A 12445-nucleotide genomic window follows, 5' to 3' on the forward strand; every position below is an offset into this window, starting at 1 on the left:
AAAAAAAAAAAAAAAAAAAAAAAAAAAAAAAAAAAAACCAAGTTTTTGTACATAAGTGTTTACTACTATTTATTGTTTGTTTTCCTTTCCAGTTCAACTAAGAACTTCTTGGGTCAGGTTAATAGAGATGCTATTTAATTAGAGCTGTGTCCTTTAGGGTCCCAACAGGAAACAGATGCTATACTCAAAATAGGACAATTTTAGAGTTTCTTTTAATAAAGAAGCTGTTTACAAAGGTGCAAGTTCAGAGAAACAACAAAAGAAAGTGAAATAACCTGGATCTAGGACATAAGCTATTAACAGCCCCTAAGCCTGAAGGGACAAGGTTGAGGAGTGGTTACTAGAACCTTAAAGGAAAGAGAATCATGTAGGTCACTGCCTTGAGAGAAACCTTGACCTTTGGTTGGGCTGATCCCAACCAGAAGCTAGAAGGCATAGGAAGCCCTATTGACACAGTTCATATAAGCCAGTCTTCTGAGCCAGAGAGCAGAGTGGAAAAGGGTACAGAGTGAGTTGGGAGGCAAATGAAAGATGTCCAGTACAGAGTTGTCAGAAATAGACATGGTAATTACAACAGGACGGTGAACCTTGGGGGAGATATTTCAGACAAAATATGATTCTTCCTGTCACCCAGAAAATAACAGAATCTTTTCGGTTTTCCCCTTAAAATTCTTATTATTAAGTACTTGTGTTTGCATAATCCCTGGAAGGGCATACAAACTATGTAAAAATAGTTAAATGTAAGCGCTGAGATAGATGGGAAATACTGCTCAACATATCTGTTTATATCATTTGATTTTTGATCCATCTAGTATATTATCTGTTTTTCAAATAAATTTTAAAAATCATTTCTGGAAACCCAGAGCATAGTTACTACCAGCAGTACTCCTGGAATCACAGGGCTTTGCAAACTGGTTTTCTGTAGTCAGAAGTTAATTATTTGCATGTGCCCTTTGTACTCTTACAGTATTACAGATATCCCCTGTGCCTCACTCTACTGTCTGCTGTATTTCAGCCTTTCATCCGCTGTAGTTTACAATGCAGGGATCTGGTTGATGAAGCAAAGAAGTTTCATCTGAGGCCTGAACTTCGGAGTCAGATGCAGGGACCCAGGACAAGGGCTCGCCTAGGTAAGCTGGTATCTTGGCAGGATGAGGGGATGCTTTTCAACTACTTTTTGCAGGTGACAATGTAGTTGAAAATAACACTCTATAAGAAGTACAGAGACCTCATTTCAGACCTTTTCTTCTATCATCTCAGACAAGTCACTTTACCACTCTTAAGCTTTGTTTCCTATAAATCAAGGATATCTTCTCTATCTCCTTCGCATAATTATTTGGAAATTAAATGAGATAAAATATAAAAGCACTTTATACATTGTCAAGCATTACATAATATGTTACAATTTTTTGTCAATATTATTTAGATTCTGTGAATTAGAGATAATTTTAGTGCCACATAGTGGCATGTAAGTAGTATATGCTTCCACCCACCTCTTCACTTCCCCTTATGTAGTTTTTCCATTCCGGAAGGAAGAGAGGAAGAAAAGGAGCCCAGTATGGTAGAAAGTACATGGGTTTTGGCAGTTACTGTCAGTGCAGGTACCAGTTTACCTCATACTAGATGTATTAACTTGGGCAGGAACCTTAACCTCTGTGTGCTTCAATTGCTTCATCTGTAAATAGAATCATCATAGCACCTGCATGTAACATTGTTATGAAAAGTAAATAAAGTTATTTATATAAAGCCTTAAAACAGTTCTTGGCACATAATAACTATGTGTATTAGCTATTATCTTAGCAAATAGACCTAGGTTCAAATCCAAGCCCCAGCAATGACTGGTTGGGCAAGGTATCAATTTATCTGAGCCTATACATCTACCATTAAGATGAGAGTTAGTGTCTCATCTCAATGTTGGGAGGATTGAATGAGATAATGTATATAAGATACCTAACACTATAGCTGGCACACACTCAGATATTACCATACTTTCCATTTCCTATTCTCTCTGCTTCACTGTCCAAAAGCCTAGGTGTATATAGTGTATAAAAACATTTTATAAGTTATGAATTACTCTATATGTATGGGGTGGTATTTTGTTTTATTGTTTCCTTTTATCTGACTGAGGACTCATCATGCGTGCTAAGGTGTTAGTTTATAATTAAGCTGCTCACTGATGGGTTTAGGTAGAATGGTGATTTATCTGCTATATTTTATTTTTTTTAATAGAAATGAGGTCTCACTATGTTGCCCAGGGTGGAGTGCAGTGGCGTGATCTCGGTTCACTGCAGCCTTAGCCTCCTGGACTCAAGCAGTCTTCCTACCGCAGCCTCCCAAGTAGCTGGGACCACAGGCACGTGCCACCATGCCTGGTTAATTTTTGTATTTTTTTGTAGAGACAGAGCCTTCCTTTGTTGCCCAGGCTGGGTCTTGAACTCCTGGAGTCAAGCAGTTCACCTGCCTTGGCCTCCCAAAGTGCTGGGATTACAGGCCTCCCATATATATATATATATATATATTATTTTTTTTTTTTTTTTTTTTTTTTTTTGAGACAGAGTCTTGCTCTGTCACCCAGACTGTAGTGCAGTGGTGCAATCTTGGCTTGCTACAACCTCTCCCAGGCGCAAGCAATTCTTGTGCCTCAGCCTCCCGAGTAGCTGGGACAACAGGCAGCTGCCACCATCCCCGGCTAATTTTTGTATTTTTGGTAGAGACAGGGTTTCTCCATGTTGACCAGGCTGGTCTCAAACTCCTGGCTGCAATTGATCCACCCACCTCGGCCTCCCAAAGTGCTGGGATTATAGGCATGAGCCACCATGCCTGGCTACCTCTCCTGTATTTTTTAATGGCATAAGTACTGTATGTTCAATGTAGCACTTTTAGATATACAGAGAAGCAAAAAATAAATAAAAATCATCCATCATCTTACCATTCAAAGATACTGCATTTTTTTAAAAAGAGAACTTTTAGATAGGGCATTGTAGATGGTATTTGCTATTACTGCAAGATGACAAAATGTGATCTGTGTTTCATATACTTTATACACAGATACATATCAACACAAGATAGATTGAAGAACTGAATGTTGAAAAACTATGAGAATATTAGAAGAAATTATAGGAAAATATTTGTATACCTTCTGGATGGAAGGCTTTTTTTTCTTTTTTGTAAAATATATGTAACAGGCCGGGCATGGATCTCACACCTGTAATCCCAGCACTTTGGGAGGCCAAGGTGGGCAGATCACTTGAGGTCAGTAGTTCGAGACCAGCCTGGCCAACATGGCGAAACCCCATCTCTACTAAAAATGCAAAAATTAGCTGAGTGTGGTGGCGCACACCTGTAATCCCAACTACTCCGGAGGCTGAGGCAGGAGAATCGCTTGAACCCAGGAGGTGGAGGTTGCAGTGAGCCAAGATTATGCCATTGTACTCCAGCCTGGGCGACAGAGTGAGACTCCATCTCAAAAATAAATAAATCAAATATATTTAGCATAAAATTTACCATCTTAACCATTTTTGCATGTACAGTTGAATCATGTTAAATACACTTACATTGTTATACAATCAATCTCTGTAACTCTTTTCATCTTAACAAGACTGAAACTCTGTACCCATTAAACAGTAACTCCCAATTTTGCCTTTCCTCTCAGGGTAGGAACTTTTTTTTTTTTTTTTTTTTTTTTGAGACGAAGTGTCGCTCTTGTTGCCCAGGCTGGAGTGCAGTGGCATAATCTTCGCTCACTGCAACCTCTGTCTCCTGGGTTCAAGTGATTCTCCTGCCTCAGCCTCCCAAGTAGCTGGGATTACAGGTGTGTGCCACCATGCCTGGCTAGTTTTTTGTATTTTTTAGTAGAGACGGGGTTTCACCATGTTGGCCAGGCTGGTCTCAGACTCCTGACCTCAGGTGATCCACCCACCTCAGCCTCCTAAAGTGCTGCGATTACAGGCATGATCCACCGTGCCTGGCCATTACTTTTGTTTTTTAAATAAATTATTATTATTTTTAAAAATTGGGTTGGGTGGCCGGGCGCGGTGGCTCACGCTTGTAATCCCAGCACTTTGGGAGGCCGAGGTGGGTGGATCATGAGGTCAGGAGATCGAGACCATCCAGGCTAACACGGTGAAACCCCGTATCTACTAAAAATACAAAAAAAAAAAAAAGCCAGGTGTGGTGGCGGGCGCCTGTAGTTCAAGCTACTCGAGAGGCTGAGGCAGGAGAATGGCGTGAACCCAGGAGACAGAGCCTGCAGTGAGCCGAGATTGCGCCACTGCACTCCAGCCTGGGCAACAGAGTGAGACTCTGTCTAAAAAAAAAAAAAATCGGGTTGGGTATCCCTAATCTGAAAATCTTGAAATTCAAAATGCTCCAAGGTCTAAAACTTTGAGTGCCAACATAATGCTCAAAGGAAATGCTCATTGAGGCATTTTGGATTTGGGGTTTCTGAATTAGGGATGTGCAAATATTTGGTTATGCAAAGAAATAATGCAGATATTACAGAAATCCAAAAGTGTCTGAAATCAGAAGCACTTCTTGTCGTAAGCATTTCAGATAAGGGTTATTCAACCTATACCATGAAAGCCAGTCATGTAGTGGAAAGAACCTGGCACTAGGAGATGAGACATTTTGCTTACTTAGATTTTTACTCCCATTTCCGTCACTCACTCTAGTAACTTGCTGTTTGGACAAGTCCTTTAACTTCTGTAGGTTACCAGCTCTTTATATCAACAGAGTTAACGTTCAGTCACTAAAGTACTTTCCAACACAGAAAAATGTTTCCTTTTTGCATGATAACACTCATTATTTGCTTATTAAATTGAACTAAAAGCTAATGAAAATTTTTGTGAATCAGTAAACCCAGAAGATTCTTTGGAGGTACATTTCCTGCATATCTCTGAACAGGCAGCAGAAGGGGCTCCTGCTTGGTTAGAGAACTTGCTTATTGCCCTGACCTTAAGGGATTAAACTATAAATCTATATATCTTCATAGTCTCAAGGTTATTTTTCAGAAGTTCTAGAAGGGAAATGCTGAAGCAGTTTCCAATTAGATTCTTAGTATCGCTTTGTCAGTGCCTTAGAAGGTAGATTGTTCTTACCGTCATGTCCTCTACCCATCTCTATGCATATTGGCTGCTAAACCAGCTACCAGGATAATGACTCTTCTGCATACAGCAGAAGGAAATTAAATTGACAGCCAAGTTAAAATAGCCTGCCAAATAAGGGATTTTTAGTTATTAACCTTACCCATTACTGTCTCAAAGAAGATATAATGGAAATTGCTTTTCTAATTTGTGGCTGTCTCCTTTTTTGAACTAAAGATCAGTGCAAATGGAAATGCGAGTCTCTGAACCTGGTTATTTTAGCAGTCCTGCATCTGCCCTATTCCTCTAACAACGTATCGCAGCACACACACACTCCCCTTCCCCTCCTTCTAAAAATAATGACCATGCCACTGCCAGGTTCTTCAGTTTTAGAAATGTTCTTTTTCACACTGTTCTTGTCACATGTCCTAGACAAGCTTTTCTCATTAAAAAGATAAAAATCTCACTAACAAGTACTCCATCATTGGCAGAGAACAAACAGGCTTCTTTCAGGTTGACTCTTTCACTAGCTTTTTTTTACACGGGTCAGATTATTTGAGTATTGGTCTCCAACTTAGGGTTAAAACATTAAAACCTTAGGAGTTCTTCTGGGGAAGAATTTCTAGGCACAAAATAGTGGAAGAAATGACAAAGAATAAAAACGTATTTGAATAAAAAAATCATATACAAAATTATGATAAATTAGGAACATAGATTTGGAACACCCTTTAATGGGTTAAAGGGTTGGCCGGGCGGGGTGGCTTACACCTGTAATCCCAGCACTTTGGGAGGCTGAGGCAGGTGGATCACCTGAGGTCGGGAGTTCGAGACCAGTCTGACCAACATGGAGAAATCCTGTCTCTACTAAAAATACAAAATTAGCCAGGCGTGGTGGCACATGCCTGTAATCCCAGCTACTCAGGAAATCGCTTGAATCTGGGAGGTGGAGATTGTGGTGAACCAAGATCGTGCCATTGCACTCCAGCCTGGGCAACAAGAGCAAAACTCCATCTCAGATTAGATAGATAGATAGATAGATAGATAGATAGATAGATAGATAGATAGTAGATAGATAGATAGATAGATAGATAGATAGATAGATAGATAGATAGATAGATAAAGGGTTAAAGGGTTAAAACCATTTGTGTGTAAAGAGCTCATAAGAATGCATGAGACAGGGCCAAGAGCAGTGGCTCACACCTGTAATCCCAGCACTCTGAGAGGCTGAGGCAGGCGATGGAGCCCAGGAATTTGAGACTAGCCTGGCCAACAGGGTGAAACCTTGTCTCTACCAAAAGTATAAAAATTAGCCGGGCATGGTGACGCATGCCTGTAATCCCAGCCACTGGGGAGGTTGAGGCAGGAGAATTATTTTAGCCCAGGAGGCAGAGGTTGCAGTGAGCCGAGATCACACCACTGCACTCCAGCTTGGGCCATACAGCGAGACGCCGTCTCAAAAAAAAAAGAAAGAAAAGAAAAAAATTAGTGGTCCCAGCTACTAGGGAAGCTGAAGTGGGAGGCTAGGAGGATGCTTGAGCCCAGGAGATCGAGGCTGAGGCTTCAGTGAGCCATAATTGCACCAGTGCACTCTAGCCTGGGCAACAGAGCAAGACCTTGTCTCAAAAAAGAAAAAAAAAAAAAGAATGCATAAGAGAAACAATAAAGATTTGAGTGTACAGTTCGCAGAAGGGCAAGTAAAGCTGGCTACTAGATACAAGGGAGGGAGTTCAACCTAATTAATAATAGGTTCTTATTAGTAATAAAGAATTAAACATAATTTTTTGCCTACCAGAGTGTCAGAGATTTAAAAACTATCCAGTGCCTCAGAAAGTAGAATGAGTTGGCACCTTTATAGTGTTGGTGGGAGTATAATTGGTAACAGCTTCAAAAAGTCACCTTATATATCAAAATAATTTTGTTTTTTTTTTTTTTTGAGACAGGGTCTCACTCTGCCTCCCAGGCTAGAGTGCAGTGGCATGATCTTGGTTCACTGAAATTTCACTTCCTGGGCTCAAGCAATCCTCCCATCTCAGCCTCCTTGGTAGCTGGGACTATAGGCGTATGCCACCATGGTCATCTATTTTGTTTGTTTGTTTGTTTTGATACAAAGTCTCACTCTGTCACTATAGTGCAATGGCATGATTTTGGCTCACTGCAGCATCCACTTCCTGGACTCAAGTGATCCTCCCACCTCAGCCTCCCAGGTAGCTGGGACTTGGGACTACAGGTGTCCACCACCAGACCTGGCTAATTTTTTGTATTTTTAGTAGAGACAGGGTTTTGCCATGCTGCTCAGGCTGGTCTTGATCTCCTGGGCTCATGTGATCTGCCTGCTTTGGCCTCCCAAAGTGCTAGGGTTACAGGTGTGAGCCACCATGCCTGGCTCAAAAAATTTTTTTCTAATTCATGTTCATTACTCAGCATTCTTCCCATTTCTTTAAGAAAACAACCAGGAAAAGTTTCATAGTCAGGATATTTATCACAGGGTTATTTATGTGATTGTTTATAACCCAAAATTACAAACCCTGAAATGCCTAAGAATATTATAATCATGTACTAAAAGAGTTATTCATATATTTGGAAAATGAAAAACATCAGGATACAATAATATGGTTACATTTGTAGGTTTTTTTGTTTGTTTGTTTTTGGTTTTTGTTTTTGTTTTGTTTTTTTTTTTTGAGACGGAGTCTTGCTCTGTCACCCAGGCTGCAGTGGTGCGATCTTGGCTCGCTGCAAGCTCCGCCTTTCAGGTTCACGCCATTCTCCTGCCTCAGCCTCCCAAGTAACTGGGATTACAGGCATGTGCTACCATGTCTGGCTGATTTTTGTATTTTCACCAGAGATGGGGTTTCACCATGTTGGCCAGGCTGGTCTCGAACTCCTGACCTCTTGATCCACCCGCCTCAGCCTCCCAAAGTGCTGGGATTACAGGTGCTAGCCACTGCGCCCATTCCCCATTTGTGTTTTATAAATGTGCAGAAACAAGGCTGGAAGGAAATTATGTTACATTTTGGTGTGTCTTTGTATTGTGGAACTATGGGTAATTTTTTTTTTTCATAATACTTGTCTGTATTTTCCAAGTTTTTTAGCAGTAAAAATGTATATTATATGTTTTATAATCACAAGGAAAATACTTTTCAAGTCTTTTTAACAGGGAGGGGTAATATGTGAGTGGGGATGGTGATTATACTAGTCCTTGAGTTATTTTTAAATTTTCTAAAAGAAAATCATTTTTGTGCTAGAAAAAGCTGAACAGGCTAAATAAAGACTTCAGATTTAACTAAAATTATATCCATTCAGTGTGAAACACTGTTGCTCTCATAGTTATCAAAAGCTCTGTTGGCAGTTGCGGGGAAGTTAATTACTTAAACTCACTTTGGTAGACAGTCTGTCAAAACACAGGATCTGTCAGGGAAAATAACGAAGAGAGTCCTTCACGGCAAAGAAGTTTGGGAATCAGTGATTGAAGGATCCCAGCCATTTAGAGCCATAAAACCCCTGAGTGGCTGGTGCGGTGGCTCACGTCTGTCATCCCAGCACTTTGAGAGGCTGAAGCAGAAGCATCGCTTGATTTCAGGAGTTAGAGACCAGCCTGAGCAACATAGTGAGACCTCCTCTCTTTAAAAAAAAAAAAAAAAAAAAAAAAGCTGGGTTTGGTGGCACACTGCTCCCAGCTGCTCGGGAGGCTGAGGTAGGAGGATTGCTTGAGCCTGGGAGGTTGATGCTGTGGTGAGCTGAGATTGTGCCACTGCACTCCAGCCTAGGTGACAGAGGAAGGCCTTGTCTTTTAAACAAAACAAAACAAACTCCTTTACACATCACACCAACACCTCTTACCAAGTTCCACTATAGACATGTAGTTATCAGAATGTTTATTGGGAAAATTTCAGCCAACAGGAAGTACTGTCAGTTCTCTGGGTTTTTAATATAATCTATTTCCTTTCTACTTCTTTTCTCCCACCCTTCAAAAGGTGCCTGAATGAAATCATATCAAGAAAGAGAGGGCTTTTTTCTTTATTTTATCTTATTTTTGAGACAGTCTTGCTTTGTCACCCAGGCTGGAGTGCAGTGGCATGATCTCGGCTCACTGCAACCTCCGCCTCCCAGGTTCAAGTGATTCTCCTGCCTCAGCCTCCGGAGTAGCTGGGACTACAAACGCACACCACCACACCTGGCTAATTTTTGTGTTTGTGTTTGTATTTAATTTTTTTGAGACAGAGTCTTGCTCTGTCACCTAGGCTGGAGTGCAGTGGTGCGATCTCTGCTCACTGCAACCTGCATCTCCCAGGTTCAAGCCATTCTTGTGTCTCACCCTCCCAAGTAGCTGGGACTACAGGTGTGTGCCACCACACCTAGCTAATTTTTGTATTTTTAGTAGAGATGGGGTTTCACCATGTTGGCCAGGCTGGCCTCGAACTCCTGACCTCAAGTGATCCACCCACCTCGGCCTCCCAAAGTGCTGTAATTACAGGCGTGAGCCACCACGCCCAGCCTTCTTTATTTTGTTACTTTATTTTTTGAGACAAGTTCTCACTCTGTTCCCCAGGCTGGAGTGCAGGAACACGACCTTGTTCACTGCAGCCTTAACCTCCTGGACTTAAGTGATCCTCCCATGTCAGCCTCAGGAGTAGCTGGGACCACAGGCATTTGCCACCACACCTGGCTATTTTTTTTTTTTTCTAGATACGGGAGTCTCACCATGTTACCCAAAGTGGCCTCGAACCCCTGGGCACAAGCAATCTGCCCACTTTGGCCTCCGAAAGTGCTAGGATTATAGTCATGAGCCACTGTGCCTGACTTCTTTAGATATATATATTTATTTTTGGGGGGGTTGCGGGGTGTGGGGCAGGGAGTTATATAAAGCAACAGAAATAAGAGCTGAAAAATCAATAGAAAACTTTAAAATTTGCATAGCACAGGAAGTACCTCTTGATTGGTGTGGGAATTTTTATTCATACATATATCATCTGCTGGCATCATATTCATCTACATGGGAAATGTATTTGGATAGAAGGATCACACTTACCTTGTCTATTCAAGTCAGGAAGAAAAGAGGTGGAGTAAGAAAAAGGAATAGGTAGGGGAATAGTGTTCCCAAAGAAGAAACAAATAACTTGTGGTCCTAGCTTCTCCCAACTTGAAGTAATTTTAGGCAGACATAAAATTAGTTCAATCACTAAAGAACCCTTCATTCTTATGCTTTGATTTATTTATTTATTATTATTATTATTTTGAGATGGAGTCTTGCTCTGTTGCCTAGTCTGGAGTGCAGTGGTGCAGTCTTGGCTCACTGCAACCTCTGCCTCCTGGGTTCAAGTGATTCTCCTGCCTCAGCCTCCCAAGTAGCTGAGACTACAGGTGCACATCACCACACCCGGCTAATTTTTGTATTTTTAGTAGAGACGGGGTTTCGCCATGTTAGCCAGGCTGGTCTTGAATTCCTGACCTCAGATGATTTACCTGCTTTGGCCTCCCAAAGTGCTAGGATTATAGGCGTGAGCCACACCTGGCCACGCTTTGATTTTCGAAGGAGCTGACTCCTGAGACCTACTTGCTGGCTCACTTTGGAGAGGGTCCACTTTATTTGGCAAGTACATAAGACAAGTGCCCTCTTAGAAAAACCCCATGGTTTATGTGTGGGTGTATATGTTTTATTAAGAAAAATCTCAAACATAAAAATAGTAATATAATGATCCCCCATACCCATCACTCTATTTTAACAATTATCAACACATAGCTTTTTCTTTGAGATGGAGTTTTGCCTTATTGCTCAGGCTGGAGTGTAGTGGCGCTATCTCAGCTCACTACAACCTCCACTTCCCGGGTTCAAGCATTCTCATGCCTGAGCCACCCGAGTAGTTGGGATTTCAGGTGTGCGCCACCACACTCAGCTAATTTTTGTATTTTTAGTAGAGACGGGGTTTTGACTTGTTGGCTAGGCTGGTCTTGAACTCCTTACCTCAAGTGATCTGCCAGTCTCGGCCTCCCAAAGTGTTGGGATTACAGGCGTGAGCCACTGTGCCCGGGCTATTTTGAAGCAAATTCCAGACTGGATATTATTCCATCCCTATGTGTCATACTTCCACATGTCTCTAAAAGATAAGGAAAAAGTTTTTGACACATCTAGAATGCCATTATCACTGTTTAAAATCACACGATTCCTTATTGTCATAAGTACGTGTTTGTGTAACTTTTTTTTCCATAATTTTTTGTTGTTTGTTTTTGAGTACTTACGTTGTTCAAATCAGAATCCACACAAAGTCCACACGTTGCTCGCGATTTCATGTCCCTTTTCAGTCAAGGTTTCCATCCTGTTTTGGTTTTTCCTAGCCAATTTCTTGAAGAAGCCAAGCTATTCGACCTGTAGAATTTCCCACATTCTAGACTCTCCTGTTGCATCTTTGTAGTGTCATTGAACATGTTCTTCTCCCATGTATTGCCTGTAAACTAGTGGTTGGACTAGAGGCTTGTTAAGAGTCAGGCTCAATTTTTTGGAAAAAAGACTAGGTGGTAGTGTGGTCCTTCCCATTCATCACCATTAGGAAGCACACAATGTCTCATAGTAATATATTAGCTTTTGAAATAATGATTCTAGCCCAGCAATTGATGATAATTGTCAAATCCATTACTTCATTAGGGGTTTATCTGTGTTTCCTGTCAGCTTCAAGGTACTACATTTGCTCTTTCAAGTCCAGGTTACTTATAAGATCACTTTGGTCTCCTAGATGCTTCCTGGTGATTGAATTTTCCAAAGCTCCAGCAACTATACTCTCCATGAGTTCTAATGGAGCACATGCACAGGGGATTTTCTCAAAGAGACTTTGCTCTTTGAAAAAAGCCAAGCCAGGTGCTATGGCTCATACCTGTAATCCCAGCTACTTGGGAGGCTAAGGCAGGAGTATCGCTTGAGGCTGGGAGTTTGAGACCAGCCTGGGCAATATAGCAAGACCCTGTCTCCAAGAGCCAAGGTAGGAAATATTTTATCAGAGTAAGGCCTTAGGGGAAGGGGAAGATATAAAGGCTGTCAGAATAGCTTCTTTGAGAAAATAGAGAAAAAGACTTTTCCTTTAAAACTCTAGTCTTTTGTTGCCTGGTGGTTTTGATGAATTGGCATGGAATGTGATCATATAGTTGACTAAATTGGAGAAGGAAGTGTTCATGGAAAAGAGATTTTAGGCCAGGCACAGTGACTCATTCCTGTAATCCCAGCACTTTGGGAGGCTGAAGCAGGAGAATCACTTTAGGCTAGGAGTTTGAGATCAGCCTGGGCAGTATAGCGAGACCCTTTCTCAATTCAGAAAAAGAAAAAGATTTTAAATCCATCACTTGGATCCTGAGTTTCAACATGCAGCTTTTTTTTGTGA

The 12445-nt window shown here is 41.3% G+C and overlaps 1 protein-coding gene across 5 annotated transcripts in view; it reads left to right on the plus strand.

Annotated features, from left to right (window-relative positions):
• The window catches only part of KLHL12 (kelch like family member 12), a 37856-nt gene that overhangs the window by 18563 nt on the left and 6848 nt on the right, over positions 1 to 12445 (plus strand). For all 5 annotated transcript variants that reach the window (XM_058430599.1, XM_058430600.1, XM_058430596.1 and 2 more), the window contains one exon: positions 1016 to 1130. In XM_058430599.1, coding sequence (XP_058286582.1) covers positions 1016 to 1130 — 115 coding nt within the window. The remainder of the gene's footprint in view (positions 1 to 1015; positions 1131 to 12445) is intronic.

This window comes from Hylobates moloch, unplaced genomic scaffold, assembly GCF_009828535.3.
Source record: "Hylobates moloch isolate HMO894 unplaced genomic scaffold, HMol_V3 SCAFFOLD_18, whole genome shotgun sequence".
In the NCBI taxonomy this organism is placed as follows: domain Eukaryota; kingdom Metazoa; phylum Chordata; class Mammalia; order Primates; family Hylobatidae; genus Hylobates; species Hylobates moloch.